This window comes from Tyto alba, unplaced genomic scaffold, assembly GCF_018691265.1.
Source record: "Tyto alba isolate M040663 unplaced genomic scaffold, T.alba_DEE_v4.0 Super-Scaffold_8, whole genome shotgun sequence".
Lineage (NCBI taxonomy): Eukaryota > Metazoa > Chordata > Aves > Strigiformes > Tytonidae > Tyto > Tyto alba.
Genome location: NW_024881329.1, coordinates 20,623,016 through 20,648,493, shown reverse-complemented (window position 1 = coordinate 20,648,493; position 25,478 = coordinate 20,623,016). Strand labels below are relative to the sequence as shown.

At 57.8% G+C, this 25,478-nt stretch overlaps 2 protein-coding genes and 1 long non-coding RNA gene across 7 annotated transcripts in view; 2 read left to right on the top strand and 1 right to left on the bottom strand.

The window, feature by feature from the left end:
• Positions 1-1,279: 1,279 nt before the first annotated feature.
• Positions 1,280-12,290, top strand: SYT12 (synaptotagmin 12). Of its 4 annotated transcripts, XM_042785623.1 has the most exons (9): positions 1,338-1,375; positions 2,327-2,449; positions 5,321-5,385; positions 6,958-7,151; positions 7,486-7,878; positions 10,047-10,262; positions 10,379-10,499; positions 10,731-10,864; positions 11,472-12,290. In XM_042785623.1, exons 3-9 carry the CDS (start codon positions 5,349-5,351, stop codon positions 11,643-11,645), a joined length of 1,269 nt encoding a protein of 422 aa, XP_042641557.1. In that variant the 5' UTR covers positions 1,338-1,375; positions 2,327-2,449; positions 5,321-5,348; the 3' UTR covers positions 11,646-12,290. The 4 variants fall into 4 exon arrangements, with proteins under 4 accessions (XP_042641558.1, XP_042641557.1, XP_032848997.1 ...); XM_042785624.1 differs by lacking the exon at positions 2,327-2,449 and having other exon boundaries at positions 1,280-1,375; XM_032993106.2 differs by lacking the exon at positions 1,338-1,375 and having other exon boundaries at positions 1,792-2,449.
• A 651-nt stretch (positions 12,291-12,941) lies between these two features.
• Positions 12,942-22,068, top strand: LOC122152480. The gene is made up of 3 exons (XR_006164599.1): positions 12,942-13,608; positions 20,090-21,012; positions 21,958-22,068. It is a non-coding gene; the product is annotated as an uncharacterized LOC122152480 (long non-coding RNA).
• The window catches only part of IGHMBP2 (immunoglobulin mu DNA binding protein 2), a 41,151-nt gene continuing 31,142 nt past the window's right edge, over positions 15,470-25,478 (bottom strand). Inside the window, exons 10-15 of one of the 2 annotated variants that reach the window (XM_032993142.2) lie at positions 24,756-24,874; positions 22,481-22,575; positions 21,983-22,106; positions 19,121-19,933; positions 18,223-18,407; positions 15,470-15,850 (exon numbers count right to left, since the gene is read on the bottom strand). In XM_032993142.2, coding sequence (XP_032849033.2) covers positions 15,653-15,850; positions 18,223-18,407; positions 19,121-19,933; positions 21,983-22,106; positions 22,481-22,575; positions 24,756-24,874 — 1,534 coding nt within the window. In that variant the 3' untranslated portion in view covers positions 15,470-15,652. Of the gene's footprint in view, positions 15,851-16,257; positions 17,081-18,222; positions 18,408-19,120; positions 19,934-21,982; positions 22,107-22,480; positions 22,576-24,755; positions 24,875-25,478 lie in introns of those variants that run through there. The other variant, XM_042784535.1, reaches the window with a different exon arrangement.

Sequence of the window (25,478 nt, the reverse complement as noted above, 5' to 3'; positions counted from 1 at the left end):
CGAGCTGGAGCCCTGGGGTGGCCCCGCAAGAGGGTGCTGGTGTCCCGTCCCCTGGGAATGTCGCTTCCAGTCTGCTGCAGGTGAGCCTTGGCACCTGGGGCAGGCAGCCAGGGCTTTGCTCCTTTTCCAACTCGTTTTTACACACCCAGGGGAAGGGCTGCGTTTTGGAAAAGCCTGAGTCCCGGCTGGGCTGGGAAGCCCAGTGCCCGTGGAAAAGGACCCTTGCCCGCAGGGTGAGGCTCCTTTCCCACCCAGGCAGCATTTTGGGGTTAGGCTCAAAACTTGGTCTGTTTTCTCCCTGAAAATTCATTCCCTGCCAGGAAAATCAGGGGCCCATCTCCCAGTGCTGGCCCTGCTGCTGGACGGGGCGGCTGTTCCTGGGAGTTAAAGGTCTTCTGGAGTGTCACGCTGCTCTGTGGTCTTTGCTTGGGCTGCATGGGTTTTTCCCTCCCCCCCCCGCCCCTCAAAACTGCGATTATTCCGTTTTCTCCAGTTCAAACAGTGTGACTCCCTGGCTGTTGGAAATGCCGCCTTGCCCCCCTGGGACGGTGGTCTGGCATTCGAAGTGAGGTGGCTGAGAGCGGGGTGGTGAGAGGGGAAGCTCTCCATCGCTGGGGCACTGAGCTTTCGGGCTCCAAACTGCTGAAAGGGATTTTTGGGCCAAGTCCCGTGCGAAAATGCCGCGTGGGGGCTTTGAGAAGAGGCTTCGCTTTCTGCTGCGGCGAGGGAGAGGAGAACTGATGGGGTTTCTTTATGAAAAGGCAGAACCGAAACCTTGCGGCTGGACACACACACACACCCCCCACCTTGATCGGCCGGGACCCCTCCCGTGTCCCTGCACCCCCGGCTGAGGAGGGAGGAGGCTGGTGCTGCCCTTCCCATCGCGGCGGGAGCGAGGAGCAGCCTGGAAGCCCGAGAAAGGGACGGGTGAGGACCCAGGGGTCCGTGTCGTCCCCCCCCCGGGAGATGATCTGCTTTAGGGAGGAGAGCAGCACCCTTTGGGGGGTGGGGGGGGGAATAACTAACCCGGTTCCTTGGGAGAGGGAGGAAGAGCTGAAGGCCAGAGGCAGCGGGGTGGAGGGGGGGGGTCCCTGGGCAGCGGGAGGTGGGATTTGGGGCTGCGGATGCTGCGCGGCCGCGCTCGGCCTGGGGAGCCCCAAACCCGGGGGGGGGGGGGGCGAGGCAGAGGCCGTCCCCGGTTCACCCCGGCGGGAGGGGTGCTGGGGGGGCGGGCAGCGGGGCGGGGCCAATCCCCCCCCCCCCCCAACCCGAGCACGGGGCGGCACCGCCCGCAGCCCCCGCTCCGGCGGCCGCGTCGTTCCCCCCCCCCCCCCGCCATCGGCCGGAAAATGCACCTTTTTACCCCAAACGAGCGGTGAGTCGGATCCCGCGGAGCTCCCTGCCTGTAGGCGCGCAGGGTGGGCGGCTCTGCCCGGGGGGGGGGGACGGGAACAGGAACCAGGCGGGGGTCGTGGTCAAGCCCCGGGGGATGTGACACGGGTGACAACGGGGGGGGGGGTGTCGGTGCACGCCGCCGGGGTTCACACGCGGCGCGGGGGTTGGGGGGGGGGGCGGTGATGGCAGCATCCCTCCCCGCTCCTTGGTGGGGTTTGGGGTGGATTTGGGGGGGGGGGTTGAGTGGTGTGGTTTGGGGTTTTTCCCCACGGCAACTTCCCAAGGAAAGTTGCCAGCCTGCGGGGCTGAGGGCCAGGGAGGCAAATGGGAGCGAGAGATCTCTGCAGCCCCCCCCCTGCTCCAGACCTGCTGCCCGAGGGGAGAGCAGAGCCCAGCATCTCCTCTCCAGCCCCGCGCTGCTGCAGCCCCCGGGCAGAGCCGCGGCGGCCGCCGGTCCCACCCCCCCCCAAGCCCTGGGGGGGAGAAACCGGCTGGGAAACGCTTCCCGGGCGGGGGGGGGCAGGGAGGGATTCTCCTCCCCTGCTTTTCCCGGGGGGGGGGGGTTTGGGATGGGTTAGAGCAAAACCTTCAGGAGCGTCTGGCCAGCTGGGAGAGCGTACCCGTCCCTGGAGGGTGCAGAGACCGCCCGACTCATCGCACTAGTGAGGAGGAGGCGCAGCCCCCAGGCCCCCCCGGGGCAAGGGGAAGGAGGCAAAGCTTGGGAGCCGACCTCAGATCTCCTGCAGTGAAGCATCCCAGCCTGTGCCCCATCGCTGCCGGGAGCTGCTGGGATCCAGGAGCCATCCCCGCTGAACTCCAAATCCGTGGGGAGCTCTGGGGCTCCCCGAGACTCTCTGCTGCACAGTCACTGCTGCTTCCTCGCCTGGGTTAACTCGGAAATTGCTGCATTTCTCTCCCCTCTCGGGGACAGCTGGGGAGCAACCACGCTGCTGCTGCTCAGCTAATGCCGGAGCCTGCGAGGAGGGACCCCGCGCTTCTACCTGGAGCCCCCCAAGATTATTTTTCCTGCTCACGGTGATTTTTACCTGCCCAGGTAAAACACAGCGACAGGCGTTAGGGAGGATCTGGACTTTTGCCGGTTGCAAAGCTGGCGTTTCCCATGCGGAGCCTCGTGGCCATGGGAGATGCAGGATAGTGCAGGGTCATCATCTTTGGGTGTAAATCGGGTAGGATTGGTGCACTGCTTGTTGCCTGAGGTCTGGGTCTGCCAGGGCAGTGGCAGCTTTGTCTCCCACAGCTCCAGTGGTGGGATGAGGAGGGCAATCGGTGAGCGAGTTTGGGGTCAAGCATGAACAAGGGGCAGAGCCCAAATCTGTGTTTTGGGAAGTTTTGGATGTGGGTGGGTTTGGTTTGTTTTTTTTTTTTTTTTTTTTTTGACAAACGTGCCACCAGCAGACTTAGTCCTACTTTTCTGCCTTGCAGATCGAGGCCAGACAGGGCTTTCCCCGTGGGGAGGAGAGGGGTGGAAAAGGCTGGAAAAGCCTTGCTCAGAGCCCGGGGCGGCTGCGTGCGAGCAGCAGGGCCGGTGCTGGAGGAGAGGAGGGGCACTGCTGGAGGGCCCAGCTCAGCAGGGAGAAGAGTTTAGCCCGGTCTCAGCTGAAACACTGGGCTTTGATTGGTGTCTGGGTTAGGGCAAGAAGGAAAGGATGAACACGGAGATCGCTGCTGCGCTTTATAACTTGGCTTGTGAGTGCTCTGGGACCAGCAACCAGCATCTCTGCGCGAGCTGTCCCTCGGACTGCCACGATGCCAGAGCAGCAGCGAGGTGCCAAACCCCTCTAAGGCAGGGGGGAGGTCCCCCCTCTTCCAGAGGGGACGCGTGGCTTCATTGCTGTTTCTCTCCCCACGTTGAGCCATTTTATCATCCCCCCAAGCAGGGAAAGGTATCCCGAGCTCTGCAGCACCTCGCCAGGAAAACGAAGCTGCCCCATCACTCAGCAGAGGGGAAAACCAGCCGTCCCTGTGCTGCCGGCAGTAGGAGAGGTGCCTGTCCCTTCCTAATCCCTCAGATTTGGTTTCCCAGGAAGAGATTTGAAAGGCAGGTTGGGAGGACAACAGAGCATCTTGGTGAAATGCTCACAGGGAAGAGCTTAGTTAACATAAAATGCAATAAATCCCTTCCCCGAGCGCTTTGCACCTTCATTTTTTCACTCAGGAAAGGCTGATACTGTTTTGCTAACAAGAAAATACCACCTAATTTAATTCCTATGCTGAACACTGCAGTCAGTTTGTGTCTCTCTGGATGATACCTTGGAAATCTGCTTAAGTTGCTGCTTAGAGCTCATTAGGAAAGGATGTTTTGGGGGAAAAGCTTTGAAAGAAACGGAAAATTGGAAAATGGAGGGTTTTTAAAAGGGATGTTTTCCCTTCTGCAGAGAAAGTTGGTCCTGAAAACTTCTGTATTTTCACATTCAAAAAAGCCACCAGGAAATAGCGAAAGAAATGGAGTCTGCTACTTAGGCAGAATAGTTTTTCAGTACATCAAAAGAGGCTGTTTTGGGTAAATCTCTATAGTGTTGCACTATTAAGATGTCAATGTGGGCTTCCAGCACTAAACTGCAAAGTGTCCCTTAAGCTGAGCTCAGTCCATATATGACATGAGTGTAGCACGTTCTTGGCCAAGATATTACTGATTGTTTATCCATTGCACAGGGAGGTTTATGCCTGAGGAAGGCGGCTGGGGGACAGGAGGGACATCTCCTGGCCCTGTCCCAGCCTTGCTGTCCTTTTGGGTTAGTGACTCGATTACAGTGAGAAACCCCCCCTCCTGCGGTTGTCCCAGGGCTGGGCCCCCAGCCACGTCAGGCCAGCGTGGCTGGTACTTTAGCTCTAATGCACTGCAATTTCCACCTCTGCTTATTAAAATCCAAGCCTGGATGGTTGGGGGGGTCGATCACCCCGACAGTGCCTGAATGTGCGAGCATCCGAGGCGAGCTGGAAGGTGGTACCTAAACACCGAGCGACCGTCTGTCTGAGGCAAATCCGGCTCTTCCTCCTGCACGAGTGGGCTGCGGGGCTGTGGGAGTTCTGGGGAGGGTTTGGGGGGAGATTTTAAGTGCGGTGCTGAAGATGGGCTGGGGGGATTGTGGTCTGGGGATCACATCAATGGACCGTGGTCCGTGATCTCCCAGCACAGGCGCCAGGAAAGGAAGAGGGAGCTGGCTCGGTTCGTGCTGGATTAGCTTGTTGGGTGCTTGCGGGGCATCCCAAACCCCCTTTGCAGAGTGGGAAATACCTGGCTTGGATAAATCCCCATCGGCATCACGCGATGCCTTCGCCGGGACCTCTCAGATGAGCAGCCTCCTGGTGTTTGGGATGAATCTCGCGTACAACTCACCTGGGAAAACCCCTTCGGGAAGGAAGGCGATCGAGCTTCCCTGCTGCAGGAATCGATTCCTGGGGAACAGCATCATCTAAACCCTGCAGCGACCCAGAAATGGGGCTGCTCCTCTTGCACGTGGCCACGGCTCAGCCACGGGCACAGAGCAGCCCCTCGGTGAGGCTGGGGAAAGCTGTGGAGGGCAAAGGCGAGATTTAAACTGGAAAAGAGATTAGAAAAGCAGCAAAGGGCTTGAAGGGCTCCGGGAGGGAAGACATCCCCACAAAGAGCGATTGAAAATATCACCTGTTAAATACTCCCGAGGTAAATCATGCAGCTCTGCGTCTCGGTGCAGCCACTCTCCCCGTTCCCGTGCGGTTTTCAGTTCCTTCTTTGGCAACTCGGTTAGTGCCTGAGGTGCTTTAGCGCACGTTTGCTGTGTGCCTGGCAGGGGAGCCGAGGCTAGGAGTGATGGAGGGCGAGCAGCTATTTAGCATCCCTGCGAAAAAAAAAAAAAAAAAATCAGAAGGCGGCTATTTTTAAATGTTTTCCCTTTATTCTAACCTGTTGTCTCACGCATTGCAGGCTGTCTCGCTAGTGGGGAGCGTTTGCCATGGACAACGGTCACATAAGCAGATACCGCGTAAGCGGTGAGTACTTCTGAGCCAAGCCCCGGGGGAGGGGGTTCTGGGGGCAGAGCTGGCCGGGGCTCGCGCCGAGCTGCTCTCGGGAGGGGTTGCTGATCCTCACTGCATTCTGCAGGAGGAACCCTTGGTGGCACTTGCACAGAGGGTTTAGTTTCTTAATATAAGGGTAGAACCCTTTAAAGCCCAAAGCTTTCCAACATTAGGTGCTCAGCACTATAAAATGGGCAGGGATGGGTAGGAAGCAGGTTTCCAGCTCAGCTGGGGTTTGTGCCTGGAGTTATTCAGCAGTAGGAGTCAGGAAAGGGTTATTCTGCCCCAGTTTTGCCCCCCTGCTGCAGCAGGAGCATGTGAACTCCTTGGAGCTGGATGGCACCGAAAACCTCCGTGCACAGGGGTGCTCTAAAGAGCTGCGACGCTTCCCCCAGCGTCCTCAGCCGGGGATGCGGGGGATCAATCACGGACCTTTGCAGGGGCTTGGGGTGGAGGAAGCAGGACCTGGCTCCCACCCTGCGGCTTCACCCCACGGGACCCCTCTGGGCTGCTCCTGGCCCTCCGGAGGGGTCAAAGCTTGGCGCTTTGCGTGCGAATAGTTGGTTCCTTTTGATACATCCCTTTGCTGGCTCCTGCCAGAGGAGGTTTGGGGAGGTGGAGGGAGCAGCGGGTTGTCCCTCTGCTCGGATGTGATGTGGGAATAAGCCTGGTTTGGGCTTTTTCTGGCTCTGAAGCTGCTGCTGAAGGAGGGAGTGCCGTGGTGTGACGCGGGAGGACTCCCCGGCAGCGCTCTGTAATGAGAAAGCTGCTTCTTTTCTTTTTTATTTTCTTTTTTTTTTTTTTTTTTTTTCTCTCCCCTTTTTTTGTGATACACTGAGTGATTGGTGTTGGTTCAGTCACTGGTGTGATGGAGGCTGGTGCAATGCAGCAGCAGCCACTCAATGTACCATCACAGGGCTTGTCGGGTCCTCCCCGCTTTGCAGCCACAAGCTCGGGCTTTCTCCTCCCTGGATCACAGCAGCAGCAGCTGTGGGGTTTTGCCCCTGTTTCCAAAAGCTTTCTGTTTGGTTTGTGGTTTTGGGGTTTGTTTTTTTTTTTTTTTTTTTTTCCTATTTCTGGATTTTCTTGGCATCCCCAGCCCGTGGGAAACCAGGCAGCAGCAAGCGTTTCCCTGTGGTGGAAGGGGCGATGCAGACGTGCACCGAGCGCATCTGCGAGCGGGGCAGCTCCGTAGCTGGTGACAGGACCCCCCCCCCCCAGCACCCCTGGGGGTGTTGCAGCAATTCACCGACATCCCTGGTTTGCTGGGGAGCAGGGCTAAAATACACGTGTGCTTCACCTCCTGGGAAAGCGAAGCGTGAGGACTGGGGCGGGGGGGGGGGGGGGGTTTGGCTCACACAGCCGCTGCCTGACGCCATTCACAACCCGCCCAAGTGTGGGACCCTGTGGTTTATCCCCCCACCGCCCCCGAGGCCGGTCCCGTCCTCACAGCTTAGAGCCGAGCTTCTGGCGTGGAAGCAGCAGAGGACGAAGCCTCTGCCCCGGGGTCGCGGCCGGCTCACGGTGCCTCTTGTCCCCGCGCAGTCGCCGCGAGCCCGCCTCGGTGGGAGATCGGCATCTACGCCGCCGGCGCCTTGGTGCTGCTGGGGATCGCGGCCGTCAACCTCTGGAAGCTCTGGCGCTCCGGCAGCTACCCGGCACCTTCCCCCTTCCCCAACTACGACTACCGATACCTGGAGCAAAAGTACGGGGCGGCGTATTCGGACGTCAAACACAAGGTAAAAGGGCGGAAAGTTTGGCTCACCTCCTTTCCCTTCGCGACACACGAGCTGCTGGAGGGGCAGAAATATCACCTGCGTCCTCCTCTCGCCGGGGGCGGGGGGAACGCCGTGGGCAGTGAGCTGGTGCTGCGGGAGAGTTTGGGGGGATCACCGTGGAGCTGTTAAACAGGGCTCGGGAGCTGCAGGAGGTGCAGGGTTTGCTGCCACGGCACCTCGAGGCCAAGCAGGGGCTGATAAGGCGTCCAAAACGGCGGCAGTGAATCCCAGCTGTCCCCGGCTTCGTGTGAAGGGATGGGGTCGCATCACCTGGTTTTCCTTTCCCTGTTGGCAGCGAGGGATGGCCCCGGGCTCGCAGAAGGCGCTGGAGAAGACCTCGCCCATCCGCAAGACCAGCCTGCGGGCGGACGACACCTTCGAGAGCATTAACGAGCTGGGGACCCTGGAGCTGATGAGCAAAGACCTGGGCTTGGCCCCCTACGGCCCCTTGAAGAAATCCATCTCGGCCGACTCGCTCAGCTCCATCTCCTCCATCGGGAACAACTTCGGGCAGGATTTCACGGTGGGGCAGGTGGAGGTCTCCATGGAGTACGATGGGAAGGCGGCCACCTTGCACGTGACGCTGCTGCAGGGCAAGGACCTGCTGGAGAAGGAGGACGCTCGCTTCGAGTCCTGCTTCATGCGCATCAGCCTGCTCCCGGCCGAGCAGATCGTCGGCATCTCCCGGGTGAGCCGCTCACCCCTCCTTGCACAAACCCCCCCACCCCACGCGTGGCATTGCTCGCCACGTGCCCGCTGCAGCCTGTGCTTTTGGGTCGCAGCATCCCTTGGCCAAGCTCCCCAAGAGAGCGGTGGGGCCTTGGGGGTAGGGAGGTGCGGGCACGTTGGGGCTGGGGGTGGGTGGCGCAGGATTTCTATAGCCCTGCTCGGCGGGGATCAGCATTCTGCAGTGTAGGGGGGGGCCCCGGATGGGTTTGTGCATCAGAGACCTGGCAGAGGCAGAAATTTCTCCCTCTTGGCTGGGATGTGTGATGACTTTGTCTCCGAGCGTGGCTTGCGGCAAGGTTTCCTGCTCGGCTTCCCCTGCTCCGGGGCCGGGGCTGCTGCGGGAGGTGGTGGAAGTGGTCTGGGGTGGGATCTGGGGAGAGGCAGCGCTTTGGGCACGTGCTGCCGGTGTCGTGCCCGAGCGCCGTGCCCCGCAGCCGCCTCTCCCTTCTGCAGCAGCCGTGATGCTTTCCCTGCCCATGCGGGACGCGGTGGCCAAAGGTCCGGGCAGCTGCACCGGCCGGGCCAGAGCAGCCAGCGGTGTTTTGGGGGAAAAACTTCCCTTTTTAAGTGCCTCAGAAGCTGCTCTCAAGAAGCAGGAGCCTCGATTTTCTTTCAGCACCTGCTTTTTGCAAAGCTCAGGGTCAGCCGGTTTGAGTTAATCAGGATATTCCAGAAAGGAGCAGAAAGCCTCATCCCACTAAAGTAACCTTGCCACGGGAGTGGAGGTACCATTCTAGCGAGCACAAAACCACTGCCTTTGAAATATTTCCACAGTGCCCTTTTAAGACCATTTCTCCATCCAAAGACCAGGCTCTTTATTTATGCTCTGGAGATATTTATTATTTAGCATGATTATTTATAATTCACCAGCACTATTTACCCTCTCTTGCTGTCCTGAGACAAGTCATAAAGACGCATTCGGTTCTTTTCCTTTAGTGCTTTACAGTACTTATGGGTTTTGGTTTGGGGTTTTTTTAAATAGCAGCTAACGTATCTGTTGTACCTTTCATCCAGAGATCCCAAAATACAATGTTGGCTGCAGACAGACAGTCAGCAGGGCTATAAAGCAGGCAGCTGCCGATCTGCTTTCCCCACAGAAGTACTTTAATCCCCCGGGACTCCGGGGGTCGGTGGTGTCCGAATGGAGAGCGTGGGTCTGTCTGTGCGAGGAGGGGGCTGGTGGAAGGCACCACCTTGTAGCTGCTTCGTGCTCTTCATCCCAGGGATGGAGCACTGCTGGGGACAGACAGACAGACAGACAGACGGTGTGGGAAGGTCCTCGGGATGAGATGAACTGTCTCCCCACCGCTGCGGGGGACTCTGGGTGGCTCTTGGGGTGGTGAAGCCCCAGGGGTTCAGGGCTGGTCCCGCAGCGGGATCCCTTTGCCTGGGCAGTGGGGAGCTGGTGGCTCCGCTTTGCTCCGCACAATCCGGGTTTCCCATCACGAGAGCGCCGGGCCGTTTAGGACAAAGCCCTTGTGTGTGTGTGTGGTACCTCGGAAGCCAAAAGAAATAGGGCTGGAGGAGGAGAAAAAGGTCTCTAAAGCCATGATTTCAGAGCAGTTCCCCCACCAGCGCTTTGGGACCAGGTAGTGGCCAGCACCCTGCAGGATGGGGCCCAGGGACTTGCTGCTGTGTTTGCTCAAAGTGAATGACGTGACATAGAGACGATGTCTGGCAAAAAGCATCGTCCCTGTTAGGGGGTTGTGAAGCCCGTTGGCCCCGGCTTGGAGAGGGGCTGGGGGTTACAGCCCCTCGGCCAAATCCCGTAGCCCGGAGCGGCCGATCTGGGCTCCCAGGGCGTGGGGATGCCCAGCTCTTGCATCTGAGAGCACGAGACTGACTTTACATTTTTAATTAACAGAATTTATGGGCAACGGGGCAGGTCACAGCCCCTGTTTTCTACCCCAATTGCCGAGTGGCTGCTGCAGTCAGGTGGGAAATAACTTTTGTCCCCATCGAGGCTGGGACTCCCCAGGTCCCTTGGGCTGGGGCATGCCCTGTCCTTGCCGCCCCAAAGCCATGCGCTCCTTGCAATCCCCGTGAGAGAAGGGGGGGGCAGATGTTGGATGTGGCCCCAAAAACCCGGCGGGTATCGAGGCAATCCCCCCCCCTTCCCCGCGGCAGATTCAGCGGAACGCCTATGCCGTGGCCTTCGACGAGCGGTTCTCCATCCCGCTGGACCCGGCGGCGCTGGAGGAGAACAGCCTGCGCTTCTCTGTCTTCGGCATCGACGAGGACGAGAGGAACGTCAGCACCGGCGTGGCCGAGCTCAAGCTCTCCGACCTGGACCTGCCCACGCGTCCCTTCAACGCCTGGCTCTACCTGCAGGACATGAATAAGGTGAGGTGGGGGGGGGGTACCTATCACACCCAGGTGTTTTTGGGGGGGGGGGGGGGGGGGCGTTTCTCCTCCCAGCTGGGCTGGGGACGGTGGTGATGGGACGTTGTGTCCCGCAGGCAGTGGACACAGTGGGGGAGATCCTGCTCTCCCTGAGCTACCTGCCCACGGCCGAGCGCCTGACGGTGGTGGTGGTCAAAGCCAAGAACCTCGTGTGGACCGACGGCAAAGTGACCGCAGGTGAGCAGGGGGTGCCAGGCGGGGTGGGGGGGGGGATGGCCAGGGGTGCCTTGGTCTTCTGTGGGCTGGAGCGGGGCTTTCATCCTGCTACGCTATGCAGATATTTACTGGAGCGGCTCCCGTTGAGGACAGACCGTACCGGGAAGGTCCACCAGAGATGGCTTCCCCCATATCACAGGGGAGACGCGTGGCTGACCCCCGGGTTTTTCTCTCCCCCCCCACCCCGAGCAGATCCCTTCGTCAAGGTGTACCTGCTGCAGGACGGGAGGAAGATCAGCAAGAAGAAGACGGCGGTGAAGAGGGACGACACCAACCCCGTGTTCAACGAGGCCATGATTTTCTCAGTGCCGGCCATCGTGCTCCAGGTCTGTCCCGGCTCAGCGGACGCATCCCAGCTTGGAAGGGGCTGGAGGGGGGGCCACATCCCATCGCTCCTCAGGGTCCCCAAATCCCTGTGCTTCTGAGGACTTTGGGGTGGGTGAGGGGTTCTGGGGGGATTGTAGGAGCTGCAGGGTGGGGCCATGTATGTGCATATAGGGTTTGGGGGGATGTATGCGTGGGGTATGGGGAATAGAGGGATGTGTTTGTATGGGGTGGGGCTGTTGGGGGGAATTTGTATGTGTGGGTTGGGTGATGCATATGTGCAGGGTATGGTTGCGTATGTGGATGGGTGCATATGTGGGTTTGGGGGGATGTGGGGAAAGTAGGGGGATGTGTAGGGTGGGGGGTATAGGAGGATGTATGTATATGGGGTGTGGTTGTGTATGGGGGTGAGCATAGGGAGTTTGCAAGTGTGGGGGGATGTGTATGAATGGGGCGGGGGTATAGAGGGATGTGTATGTATGGGTTAGCATTGGGGGTATGTTTGCCTGTGCCTGTCTGGTTGGGGAGGGTGTGGGGATACGTATATAGGGGAGGGGGGTGAGCGCTGGCAGTGCTGGGCCGTGGTGACGGCCCCGTGCTCCCCGGCAGGACCTGTCCCTGCGGGTGACGGTGGCCGAGTGCGGCGAGGACGGCCACGCCGACAACACGGGCCACGTCCTCATCGGCCCGGCGGCCAGCGGGATGGGCATCACGCACTGGAACCAGATGCTGGCCACGCTGAGGAAGCCCGTCTCCATGTGGCACCCGCTCCGGCGAAACTAGGCTGCTGGCGGGGGGACCCCGGGATCCCGCACCCCGACACCGGCTCCGCCGGGGACAGAGGCCAGCGGGGGCTCTGCCAAGAGACTCCCCCCCCCCCCCCGCCCCCGACGCCCTGGCAGCCGGGCAGGGACTCTGCAGCGCGGGGAAGGCAGAGCTGCCGGCGCACCTCGGACGGAGCATCTCGCTGCCGAAACGCTCGGAGGATGCGGCGACTCCTCGGCTGCGTCTCTCCCCATCCGGGTCGCCCTCGCATGCGCTGGGGGCTGCGACCAGACCTGCCGGGAAAGGAGCCCTCCCTTCACGTGGACCAAAACCAGCAACAACCCCCCCAAACTGCTGCCCGGCTGCCGGCCGGGCTCCCGAGCATCCCGCATGCTCCCCGGCAGCCCCGAAATCGGTGGTGCCCTTGACCGTGGGCCCCGAGGGCTGCCGGGGAGGGGGTGGATTTCTTTGGAAGGCAGTTTTTGGTCGAACGGGGGTGGGAGGAAATGGAGAGGGGGTTGATAAAGTGCCAGCGCAGTGTGGCTTCTCTGGGCGTATGTGGTTTTCCTGTTGTTTTTTTCAGGAGGATTTTTCGGGGCTGAAATGTTTCCAATGCAACGGAATGGGAAAAGGCAAAAATAACAGCAGAAAAAGCAATTGTTATATCATAGCCATAGACTGGTTTGGGTTGAAAGGGACCTTAAAGCCCGGGCAGGGCCCCCTTCCCCCAGCCCAGGGGGCTCCCAGCCCCGTCCAACCTGGCCTTCAACCCTTCCAGGGAGGGGGCAGCCACAGCTGCTCTGGGCACCCTGGGCCAGCGCCTCACCACCCTCACAGGGAAGAATTTCTTCCTTACATCTAATTCAAATCTATTCTCTGCCAGTTTAAAACCATCACCCTTCATCCTAACCCCAACCCCTGATCCAGAGTCCCTCCCCACCTTTCCTGTCCCCCCTTTAAGCCCTGGGAGTCTGCTCTAAGGTCTCCCCGGAGCCTTCTCTTCTCCAGGCTGACCCCCCCCAACTCTCTCAGCCCGGCCTCCCAGGGGAGCTGCTCCAGCCCCCCCAGCATCTCCGTGGCCTCCTCTGGCCCCGCTCGAGCAGCTCCGTGTCCTTCTGCTGTTGGGGGCCCCCGAGCTGGCCCCAGCACTGCAGGGGGGTCTCCCCAGAGCGGAGCAGAGGGGGAGAATCCCCTCCCTGGCCCTGCTGCCCCCCCTGCTCTGGCTGCAGCCCAGGGCACGGAGGGGTTCTGGGCTGTGGGCACACGGTGCTGGCTCACAGGCAGTTTTCCCCCCACCAGCACCTCCATTCCCTCTCCTTGGGGCTGCTCTCCAGCTGCTCCTCGCCCAGCCTGGGTTTGTGCTGGGGATTGCCCCGACCCACGGGCAGGACCTGGCACTTGTTAACTTCATGAGGTTCGCCCGGGAACCTTTTTCTTGGAAAAAAAAGTAAGCCTTGAGAATGGGTTATTGTTTGCAGTGCAAAGTGACCTAAACTCTCTTCTTGGTTTATAGGACAAACTGGATGGATTTGTTCCTGCTCACTTTTTTGGCTGGTACCTGAAAGTAAGAATGGGTCAGACTAAAGTCAGACCCAGGCTGAGAGTGATCCTCTAAAGGTCCAATATGATCGGGGTCAGCTTTTCCCACCCGGGCCCCTTTTCCCAACTAAATTAACCCTCAGGGCTGCTCATAACCACGCAGCAAATTCCTGTTCTAATGTCAGTCTCGTGACTGGGGGTTATTTTTTGCAGCCCCTAGTCCTGGAGTCACGCTCTGACTTGCTCATCCCAAAGCTCGCTCATTTTATCTGATGTCGGGGTGCAGAGAGGAACATCTTGGCCCTGTGACCGGAGGTGGACACAAGACACCCCTAATTTTATAATTTTTAAACCCAACTCCTGTTTCAGGGGCAAGGGGGAGGAAGAATCTGGATCCTGTCTGCTCGTGGGCTCCTGGCCCAAGCAAGGACCCAGCCCCTGGGTAAGGTTTGGGGTTTTTGGGGAGCTGATGCCCGTTTTCCCGGGCACAGGCTGGTGGGCAGATGCCCTGGGGACGCATCCCCGCTTGCACTGGAGCCTCGGCTTTCCTCTGCCTGCAGCGTGCTGGCAAGAAGCCAGGCAGGGAAATCTGGGGGTGTTTGGGGCAGTTTGCCAGAAACCTGGTGCCACAGGGTGAGCACGGGGTGGGGAGGATGGGAAGAAAAAAAAAGTGTGAACGAGCCATTTATCCCTGATTAAAGCTAACACCACGGTGGCACCCCGAGGAGCTGGGGGCAATTGTCCTTTCTGCTGCTCTGTCTGCCTGACCTTCATTTTGGGATGAGGCTGCGATTTCTCTGTTGCATCTTCCCCCGCTCCGGCGGGGGAACCGCTCTGGCTCTTTCCCCCGTATATGCCCAGCACCGCTTGCCGATGCACAGATTTTCTTCTCCCACGCTCCAGCTCTTCCTCCTCCTCCTCCCCTTCCCCCCCAGGAGCCCCATGTCCCATCTGCCGCTGCGCGGGCCGGTGCCATCCCTCGGCGGGCTGACGCACGGCCGGAGGCACGAGCCAAGGTGCTGCTCGGAGCCCAGGTGGGTGCAGGCAGGCCGGGCTGGCCCAGGGCTGGGGCTGCACGCAGATGGGTTTTTAAGGATGAGGTTTACCAAAGGGTGAGGAAGGGTTTTTTTGGAAGGTGTTCACAGCCTGTGCTAACAGGCGCTGAGGTTTGGGGGGAAATTTGCTTCTTGGCTACCTCAGCGTTTGGGAAGAGAGACAGACGTAGAAATGCTTGGCTACCTTGCAGCCCCTGCAAACTGCTGAGCCTTTGGCCAGGACGAGGCTTCCACTAGTGCTGCCATCACTAGCGGGTGAGATCTGTGATGTTCAGCCCCGAAACGATGGGGCATGTGTGGTTTGGGGCTTTTTATCGTGCCTCTCTCCTGCCGTTCCTCTGCGGAGGCATCTCAGCCCCTTTTCCTGCATCCTGGGGCCTGCGTGTGCCGCCCTGGGGACACAACGCGGCCGCTGGACCCTGCGTGCTGCACTGGTACCCACTGGGAGTCGTCATGGAGATGGGCCGGGGCTGCGGGCGGATGGAGAGAGGCTTGGGTGGTGATGATCAGCAGGCAGAAGGGAATGGGGGTGGTGGGATAGTTTTGGGGGGTACAGGACCGGGGAGGGACAAAGCTCGCCTGGCCGTACCCTGCCATCACTGCTGCGGACGTCAGCCCCCAAGGAGCTTTGAGGAAGGGCAGCACAGGGGAAGGAAAAGCTTCTCCCGAGCAGGTCTGGGCTCTGCCAGGGGTGGGAACAGCCAACAGTGATGAGGGAGAGACCCTGCCCCTGCTCCCCCCTCGCAGCGGGCTGGGTGTTTCGGAGCAGCTCGCCCTCGTGCCAAGGTAAGGACTCGAGGCCTCGCCAGCCCTGCGCAGCCCCAGGGAGGGGGTGAGCCCTGCATGGGCCGCATCCTGCACTGGGGCTGAGCCCGCAGCCCCTCTGCATGGTGGGAGGGGGATGCAGCCCGGCTCTGCCCACTCCCAAAGGGCAACTTTGGGTCTTGCTGGCTGCTTGCGCGGACGTGCCAGTGCACCCCAACTCCAGCAGTGCTGGGAAAGGGCGCTGAGGGCGTCCGTTTTCTTAGCCGTGCTCCCCGGAGGAGAAGGGCACAGCTCCTCTCCTGGCCCTGCTCACGCACATTCACCTTTTTACTGTAGCAGGGAGAAGTGTCACAGCAACAGCTGGCTGCTTTAGGTGAGCTGATCCCTGCCTTTGCTGGCGCCCTCCAGCCTCCCTGGCTACACCCACTATCTGTCAGTGAGGATAACCGGGACGAATGAAGCCGCTCTCCTTCCTCGCAGCTCTGCGGTTTAGGGAGGCCCAGCCACTCTTTATTCAGGCTCTCTGGCTCCAAGCGCCCTACCACCCCAAAACGAGAGCTCCCCTTTTCCTCTCGGGCTCAGCGCAGCCCTGGAGCTTTAATAGCATCTTTGGTTTATGTAGTCTGACCTGTGACTTCAAGGTTAAAAAAGAAGTATTCAGGTCCTTCATTTCTCCTTGTCTTTCTTTTTGCTCTTTCTCTGGCTGGTCAGTTCGCTGAGCTTCTTGTCTAGGCGCCGCTGGAGATGGGCTCTCTTGGCTGGGTCCAGGGTCTTGTCCTTGGAGCCACTCCCGGGGTAGAGAACCCCTTCCCTGCTGATCCTCTGCCGCGCGTGGGCCTTGGCCTTCTCCCCACAGCCGTGAACCTGGCGGGGAGAGAAGGGACGCTGGTGGCAGCCAGGAAACGTGGGAATCGGGCGATTTTATTCCGGAGCCTGGAACTCCTCTCTTCCACCTGCTTTGCACCCCCCTAAAACCATCTCCTATTTATTTATAGCTCCTCTAACAAAACAAAATTTAAAGGTAATTTTTCTCCCTCTGGAACCTGCACAGCAGGTAAATTATAATTTTGATGGTTTAAGTGACTCTGACCAAAACTCTAAACATCTGGGAAAAACTCGCACTCAGTGTGTGAACAGCTGGATCTTTTACGGTTCTTGCATGAGAGCCAGAAATAAACCTGAGCTCCTGCTTCTGTTCTCTGCTAATATGGTATGATTTGGGAGAAGAAGGAGTGAAACAGGAAAGGTCACTTGGGAAATAAGAGGAGACATTTTTAGCCATATATCTGCTTCTTTAATGTAATTAAATCTGTCTTCTCTACTAGAACAAAAAACCCCTTCATAATGGCAATGTTGTGCAGGCAGACCCTTTCCAAAGCCAGTCTGCGCTGAAGCCCAGGCCAGGTTTAAGGGGCACTAAGCCAAGTTCAACACCATCCTGAACCACCTCCACCGAGTCTAAATTAGAGATCCTACAAGTTTACCCCTCCTGCTTGGTCCGTCCCAAAGTCACTTGATGTTTTTGCGAACATGAGCTGATCTGAGGCTCCCAGCCTGCTCTTCCAGTGCCGTGGCAGACCTCTGTCCCTGCTAGAGCTGCTGGAGCAGGTTGCCAATGGCCAGGGCTAGCCCTGCACAGCACCCTGCTCCTAGCCAGGACTGGGACTGCTGAGCCCGCTGCCTGAGCGAAACCAGCCGTAGCTGCCAGCCCCCACAGAGCAACTTTAAAAGGGGCAGGAATTCCTGTGTCAGTAGGTGCTGGAGGGCAGGTCGGGCAGCACTCTGTGGGGCGGGCTGTGCTGTACTGGATGGAGGGATCAGCACTGGGGGCTGCTAAAGGGGCAACGTGAGCTCTTTCTGAGCAGGGACCCTCCACACGCAGAGGCTCCAGCCCCTCTCAGGCGGCTCCAGGTACGTGCGAGCCCCTCTTCGGGCCAGGGGTGGGTAGGAGGTCCCAGGCTATTTCACATGGAAGGCTGACAACATCTGGAAAAAGGGCTGAGCTTCAAAAAGAAAAAAACCTCGTTGACATGGATTGTATCCTTCCAGTTGTTTCTCACTGGAGTCCTCATCACAATTCAGGGAGAGGCGATTCTGCAGGAAATAAATTTATATCCCAACTGGATTGTGAATGACCATAAATACAACTATTCTTTGCCATGGAAACAGATAGTACTTGACAAGGGGAAAATCTATACTGAGGATTTATAGGTCAGCTTGCCAAATGCTGCTCAGCTCTGGGAGGCTCTATGTGGCGAAGAGCTACACCTGGGTGATGCAGGACATGGGACAATGGGCACAGGAGGCTGTGGCTGAACGGAAAATCGTCACCTCTCAGCCTGGGTACTCGTCACAGCCACCAGCCAGCCACATCAGCTCTGCCCATGGGACTCCAGCCCCAGGGCCAGCTTTCTGTGAAGCACCACGCTGCCAACCCTGGAGGCTTGAACTGACCCGCCGGCCTCTGCACCCGCACAGAAAGATGAAGCCCGATGCCAGTTTAACCTTCGTTTCCTTCCTTCCCAGATGTGGGGAGGAAAGGGCTGTCCAACAGCTATGGAAGAAGAGCGAGGAAGAAGCTGTTGGCTCTGTGGCCCTGGCAGCACCGCTCGCAGAGAGGTGCAGGACAGTACAGGGCTGTGGAAAGGCCTGCTCCAGAGTCCTCCACCACAAGAAAGCAGAGCAGCAGGGGCTGGGGGATGGCTGTCCCTCAGGGGTGCATCAGAGCTAAAGCTGAGGCTGCAGAGTGGAGCAGCTCAGCTCCAAGTCAGTAAAGACATTTAAGGAAATGCCTCGTTGCTAACCAGGCACACAGCACTGCTCTGTGCGGGCTCAAGCCCTGACTCGTCCCCGTGTTGCAGAGGGAATCTGCAAAGAGCTGGGAACTGAGTGTCCAGGCTCCCTCAAGTCCTTGCCTTAAGCTTTCTCCTCTCTGCCTTGCTTTTTCTGCACGACCTGGGAGTGTAAGTGCCAGAGAATGGTAAAGAAGGGCATAAAGCAAGATGGGGGGAAGAAGAAAAAGCTCTCAGGAGGAGGCATGCAGAGCCCACGTGTTAGTGCCTGGCAGCTCTAGCAAAAGCTCTGACAGAGAGGGTTCCGCTTTACCCTCCTTGCAAGGAAATCCTGCCTGGGGAGCTCAGCACGGACAATTCCCACGTTAAACCCGTGCTGCTTGGCACATCCCCCTCCTCTCCAGCCCCCTCAGAGCCCTGGGCAGGCCTCCCGGCCCCACGTACCTCGGGGATGTGATGGCTGAGGCAGTAGCGCCTGTTGCAGTGGAGGCAAAGCTGTCCCAGGGCTGTAACACTGGCTTTGCAGCGGGGGAAGCTGCAGGTGCTGTCAGCTTTAATGGCAGCAGAAATCAGAGCGTCGATATCTTCTTCTGCCGTGCTGTCTGCTCCACTGGTACCCGCTGGCTTTCCTGGGGAGAAGGCAGGGGACAAGACCCGGCTGTTCAACAACCGGCGTAGGAGCTGAGGGCAAAGCCAAGCAACCCGCAGCTGCAGCCTGGGTAGTGAGAAGCAGCACAGGTCCGGGGAGTCGCCGCTTGCAGCACCTGGGATTTCAGCCCCCGTGAGACCCCTTGTGCCCGTGAACCTCAGCCCGTGTTCAAAGGCACGAGCAGGAGCTCGAGGCTCCCACCTGCAGCGTGCCTGCGTGCCTCCCCCTGCCGAAACGGGGCTGGGGAAGAGGAAGGGACTGTGTCTGGCAGGGAGGATGGCAGCTCCTGGCTCTGTTTTCCCTGGCCTCTGCATTCAGGAGGCAGCCACATCCTTCAAGATGGGCCAGGTACTCCTCTTAGTTCCTCTCCCTATATTTGGGAGTCTCCCATCTAACTCCTGAGCCTCTCTTCCTGGGAAAGGGTCCCCTGTGTTTTTCTTTTGCCTGAAGAAATGTGCCTCCAGGCATCCAAATCCCTCTCCCCCGGCTGCTGCACCAACTGATGCACGCTCCTGCCCGTTCTCACAGCTCTGCAGTGACAAGCACGGGGGAGCTCTCCAAGAGCCACATCCCGTGCTCCACGCATGCAGGCAGACACAGCCCGAGGCCTGGAGGCAAAATCATGGGGATTAAGTAGCACGATCCATTCGAGGAAGACCGTTAATCGGGCTGGTTATGAAGAGAGCGACCTACCTTTGGCTTCACTTTTGTCTTTTTTCCTGCTGCTGCCCTGAAGGCCGGCACTGGGCTCCTGAGCCTTCCTCACTGCATCCTCCCGTCTGGCTTTCTCCCTCTGAACTCTCTCCAGGTGCAGGGTTTTCAAGTCCACTTGCCCTGAGCCCTCGCTGCTCCCTCCTGGCTCAGCAGGGACAGGAGTTTCCCCGCCGGGGGGCTGCTCGCTGCGGGGGGTGGCTGCGGGTCGCGAAGGCTGGGCCGGCTCTTTCTTGCGAACGCTGATGTACCGCTCCCTCCCCGCCCCGGTGCTCAGGTGCTGCAGCCTGTACTCCTCTGCCATCAGGTGAACCAGCATCCGATCGTGAGAATTGAGGGACGGGGGGAAATCCAGCTGCACCTCGCTGCCCTCCAGGAAGGCCACCAGCATGGCCCTGAACCTGTCAGCACCATCTTTTGTCCCCGGGCCCTCTCGCCCGGGTCCGCTTGTGTTGGGGGAGAAACGCGCTTCTGGCTTCTGACCCGCTGGTTTGGTGGCCGCTGCTCTGAGTTTCCTCCCCGGAGGCGGCTGCGGTTTGGGGCCCGACGCTGCAGGAAGCTTTGCGCCTTGCTGCCGCTCGCTGCGGCCCTCCTGAGCGCAGTTTTCGGGCACGAGGTTGTCGAGGTACTCGAAGGCGGAGCGCACCTCCCCGTGCCGGCTGAAATAATCCACCAGCCGCTGCAGGAAGGGCTGGCTGCTGACGGTGCGGGTGTCGCAGATGACGGCCACGTGGCGCCGGGCCCGGGTCACCGCTACATTTATCCGCCGCTCCTCCGCGAGGAAGCCCACCTCACCTGCGAGAGAGAAACCAAGGGGTGGAGGGTTGGCTCCAGGTCTAGATTTGGCCCAAGGGATCGGAGGGTTGCTTGGCTGAAGGGTGGGAGTCAGCGTTTGCTGGGCTCTGGTCCCTGAGGCACACGCTTACCTTCATCTTTCTGCCTCTGTTTCAGCACCTGCAAGCCAGAGCGAAGGTCCCCGCTTACCTCTCAGGGTTGCGAGGAGGAGGATGGACGGCACTCAGAGAGGAGAAGTATTTTCCTGGGGAGCCCAGGACACAAGATCAGGCTGGGAGCAAATGCAATACAGAGCAACGTGGAAGAGGCTCACCGTGCGACAGGAGAGGAAAAGAAATACACCCAGGCCTAAACAAATCCCCCCACCTGCCCCCCGACTTTTGGCAGGTTTAAAGCAACATCCATTCAGGCAACCCTGCAAGGTTTGCTTCTGCTCTCTGGCTATTTTCTCAAAGGCAAGCAGTGAGATCTAGCAAATGCCAAGATGACTCAGTGAGGATCAGCTAGCAAGAAGAGGAGTGTGGGCGGCTTTTGAGTTTCCAGCTCCTGGGGATAAAAGGCCAGTTGGGAAGAAAGGAATGTCTCGGCCGGGGCGGTGCCCAGCCTGGCTCTGTTTCTGCCTTGCTGAGCGGTCTAGTTTGCGCTGCCTTTGAGGAATAGAGTGTGGGTGACCCCCTCTCTGTGCTCTGCAGCTTAGAGAATGATTTCCAGTTTCTCTGATGTGGTTTGGCCTGACTGCAGGGGCAAGTCCAGCTCTTCTGAGCTGGCAAGAGGGTTTCCTGCTGGGTCGGGAATGGCTGCAGAGGGACAAGTGCTGCTGGTCAAGGTGCCTGGCCTTCTCTGAACTGCAAAAAGGGCACGGATTTCTCCCAAGGGTCTCAGAGGGTGCTAACAACACCTCTTGTGCCCCACACAGACCAGAGCCGTGTCCAGACACCACGAGAAGCTGCCTCGTGCCCCCGCGAAAGCGAGTGATCCCGGCACCACACCTGAGCTCTGACTGCTGGCCGTGCACGAGAAGGGGCCCGGGGGCCGCACGCCTTCACGGAGGACACCAGCTCCCACTGAGCCATGGTGAGGTGAGTCACTCATGAATAAGGACTATTCTTAGTCCTGTCCCCCACCTCCATTCTCCCCCCAACGCTGCTTTTCTTGCTCAAGGTTTTCTTAAAAAAAAAAAAAAAAAAAGCCTTCTCCTTCCATCTCCTTCCATACATCCTTTCCCCTTTTTTTTTTCCTTCTAGACATCAGCACTCCCAGCACATACACAATGTTCCATCTTCAGCAGCTTTAGCAGCAAAGGTGGTGCAGCAAGGGACAGGTCTCTGTGGGTTTGGAAAGGGCAGTGATCCACGAACAGAGAGGGGTGGTCCACGGTGCAGTCCCACTCATGCCCTCCCCTCAAACTGGCTGCCACAAAACCCTTCAGCACGCGCCGACGGCTCCGCTGAAGGAGACTCACAGCTCCAGGGCAGCAGCTTTTTTCCAGTTATTAACTTTTGCTGCAGCTGCTGATAGGGAAGAACTTGATTTTCCGCTCTAGATTTCGCTCCCAAAAGCAGCATTTTCTGTGCATGACTTGTAATGTCAGCTCCTGATTGCTTTCTTTGGGGAAGTGACCCAGAATAGGCTCCAAACCCAAGAAATAAGCCCCCTGAATTGTCACCTTTTGTGGGAAATGCTTGGCACTCCAGTACATGTGGTGCTAATGTGACATGTCATTCTTAAGACCCTGGTTTAAATAATTTCAGAGGCCTCAACAGCCAGGAAACCTTCAAACTAAGCAGTCCTGGCTCCCTTTTCACCTGCTGCCTAGCATGGGAGCCTTCCTCTGCAACCGTGACAGCAAATATACTTGTTCATTAAAACAGAAAAAGGCTGAAAAGGAAAGTTCTTGCCAGTAAATTAATTCAGAGCAAAGTGCTAGAGACATTCAGAACTGCAATTAAACCACAGCACTTGGCAACACGATGAGCGGCCTTTGAGCAATCACACGGTTCCCGTTTCTTTCCCATTCCCCACAGAGTAACTCCAGCAGCGACCTCTCACCTTTCCTGTTGGATCTCACGAACGACAGGATCACTGCCTCTTTCTCTCTTCCCTGGAAACCATCAACTGATCTAATTTCTAGCTCTGGGTACTTGTGGCAAAGATGCTCTCTGAGCATGTCCACCTGAAAAACACGTGACAGATACCCTTTAAAGAGAAGCGCAAGGTGAAAAGGATCCAAATGGCACTGTTTTGGTGAAGTCCCTTCTTCTCAAACCCACAAGGAAGTGTGCTCACATCCCCTGAAGGTCAAGTGCTGGCTCCTGAGGCTGGGAGTGAAAAATACCCATCTAACATCTCTTCCCTCCAGGGACTCAAGTTGCTTAGATGTGGCGAAGTCGGCCACAAACGCTGATTAACCAGTTTGGCTCTGCTGACTTCCACCCTGCCTCTCTGGGGACGTTCTGGTAGCACTCCTGAAGATGCCAGGGTCTGAATCCAGGCATTTGCTCTGCGTGCAGGCAGAGAGAGGGGAGGTGCCAGAGAGGGCCATCTCACCTGGAGGTTGTAGGGGGCTACAACAGCGATGTCTTTCGCCTTCACACCAGCTTCCACCAAGGCGTGGATGTGCAAACCCGTCAGCTGCACCTCCCCTAGGGCAGAAAGCAGAAGGGACGGTGATGGGAACAGGCTGGCAGGCAGAGGCCGAAGGCACCAGCTCAGACATGCTGAAGCTTGAAGAAATTTGCCCACCTCCCCTTAGACAGCAGGGAGAGGCTGAGGGAAGGCCTGCCTGCAGTGCAGCGGAACGATTCCCAGCCTGGCTTGCCTGGCTCGACAGTGACGTGCTACGCAGCCCGGCTCCAGGGCTCCACAGTGCCTTGCCTCTTGCCTTTCCAAGTCACCAGCTCACCTAAGAAGAGCTTCCTGAGCAGCGCTTGGCTTTCTCTGGCCTTCCCATATTAACCCAAGAGATCAATGATAATCCAGGCAATAGATTATTCTCCCTCTGAAGTGAGACACTAGACCTCACTAAAATTTCAATTCTTTACGCTGCGACTGAAAAAACTCCACCTTTCCTTTTTATTCTGCTTTTTTAAGTCCCCACATTTCTAAACCCCCACGACCAAACAAGCAAGCTGCACGCTCTGGTCCTGCAGGCAGCCTGCCGCAAACAACTGGCTATCCAGGATGACAGCTGGGTCAGAGAGATCTAATGAGGACAACTTAAATACAAATGTGAACTGCTTTACTGGTTTATTGGCTGGACTGACTTAACCCTCCGTTTTGCAGCAAAATACAGGTATAAACATCAAAAATCTGCAGTATGCAGCTCCAGAAGGCTGCTTCCCAGATTTTGGGAGATGTGGATTTAATCCCCTGTGCAAAAGCCATGAGTTATCTTTTTGGCTCTCCATTTAGGGACAAGAGCCTTTCTCTGTTGCGCAGGGCCCCAGGAACTGGTTTAGGGAAAAATGAGGGGCACTTAAACACTGGTGGATTTTCAAACAAAAGAAGGCAAAAGATATTTAAACTGGTAAAAACTGCCCTTGTATTTTACAGTCCATTGTCCCTGTCTTGCCAGAGAGGGGCTTGAAGCCGCAGAAATCTGCTGCTGGCATGAGATCTGCATTGGTAAGCAGAGAGGAAAACAAATGAATCCCTGAAGCAGGCAGCCCTGTTGCCAAATAAGCTTTTTGGCCACATGAGAGTGAATTGGGTAGAAAAGGCAGGGGCTTGGCCATCGGGGGAAGTGTGGGCAGCAGCCAGGCAGGCAGGGGTGGCCAGGGGTGAGGTGGCAGGACCCAGGCACTGCACATGGGGATCGGTCCCCTCCGGCACCGCAGAGCCAGGCTGGGCAGTGAACTTACAATCCAGGGGAAGATGTTGCCCTGAAAGCAGAGTCTCACCTCCTCCAAAGCCAAGGCTTGGTGGGCCCTCCTAGCAATCCTTTTGCCAACAGCTTTCTGGGCTAAAAGCTCTCCCTAATGCTTTTAGGAGAGCTATCTCCGTAACAAGGTTGGGGTACGCTGATTGCCAGATGAAGCACCAGATTTTGGACAGCCTGTGTGCAGCGACACCTGGCAAAGGCCCTTGGTGAGCCTCTGAAGAGCCAGCTAGCAGGCGTGGAGGTACCACACTAAATCTGGAGGAGTGTGAGCAGCACCCCTGAACAGCAAATCCCAACCACCTGCCCTGCTGTGGAGGTGAGGACAGGAAGCAGGGAGCAGCATCATTTTCAAAGTTCTCCTGCTTTATTAGAATGGCTACAGAGCCTGACTTTACACTCAATCTCCATAATGAAACCTGGTATTTTAAGTCAAAAAGCCAGCAGGAAACTCAATGTCTTAAAAAAATTAATGGAGAAGAGCCAAACAAGGACTTTATGAAAGGAGCAGGAGACTGGGGAGCCATTCTGAGCCACGTCTACAGCCTCTCTAAAACAGGCTTGCACTCTGCCTGACATTATTTGCCCTGCCAACTTGTGTAAAGCGTCTGTCCCAGGGATCCCCCCTCACTGTCACAGTTCACAGTATGGAGAAATGGAGCAAGGGAACAAGGCAGCCAGCGTGGCCACCCACAAGCTGCACACTGTCATCGTGACCCTGTGGCCACCCTGCTCTGGCACAGAGTCCTTCGAGCTTGAGGATTTATAAAGGAAATGATCTCTTAACTAAGCAAGGCTCCCTGGGACTCCACCTTCCCCCTGCTACCTGCTCTGGAGGAGGACATCTCTGGGACTTGGCTCAGCTGGTGCAGTGGCCAAGCCTGTGGGAGGCTGAGGACCTCAGACAATCAATTCTGGCCAACAAAATTTTCTGAACAATGGTACCTGGATTCCCCTTAGACTGTTCATCTTCCACTTCCAGCTCAAACAGGCCACAGTCAGCAGTGTCTATAAGCAATAAGGGAATTGTGGTCTCTTCTGTAGAGGTGACACCCAGCAGGTCCCTGCACAAGGTATTTGGGAAATAGCCAGTTAAAAACGCTGAAATTATGCCAAAGGAATGATTAGTTTGCTGTTGCTTACTCCTCCCAACAACACTGCAAGGACAGAAGGAAAACCTAGCTGGCTATCGCTTCCAAGGGACAAGGCCACAGACCAGCAGCGGGGTCCTGTGGGGTGAAAACACAGCCAGCCTGGCTCTGGAGGTGGTGAAGAACAACAGAAAGAGAGACCTGAGGTTCCCCCCTTTCTGCTCCGCCAAGCGTTGGTCCCCTTTGCACCTGCAGTGATGCTACTGGAGAGCATGTCATGTAGAGCACTAAGCAAGCAGGGCCCTTTCGCTCTGGTGGGGTCCTCTGGCTTCCAGCTCCAGGCTTCCTGGGTTCAGTGCCAGGACAGCAGCCACAGCCAACAGCCCAGCAAGGCCTGAGAGGCCCGGGGGAGTCTGGCAACGCCAGCAAGCCATAGCTGAAAAGCCATCCTTGCTCTGCACCACGGGATTGACACTTAAACGTTCTCCTAAAATGCAAATGAAGAGCCCTGGAGAGTCTCACAGGGGCCAGCCGGCAGCACCGAGACCTTTCTCACCGGCTGTGCTACACAGCCAGT

Coding starts and splice junctions, on each gene's coding strand:
- SYT12 (XM_042785624.1), top strand. CDS start 5,349: ATGGACAACGGTCACATAAGCAGATACCGCGTAAGCG. Junction 7,152..7,485: donor ATTCGGACGTCAAACACAAG/GTAAAAGGGCGG, acceptor CCCTGTTGGCAG/CGAGGGATGGCCCCGGGCTC. Junction 10,263..10,378: donor ACCTGCAGGACATGAATAAG/GTGAGGTGGGGG, acceptor TGTGTCCCGCAG/GCAGTGGACACAGTGGGGGA.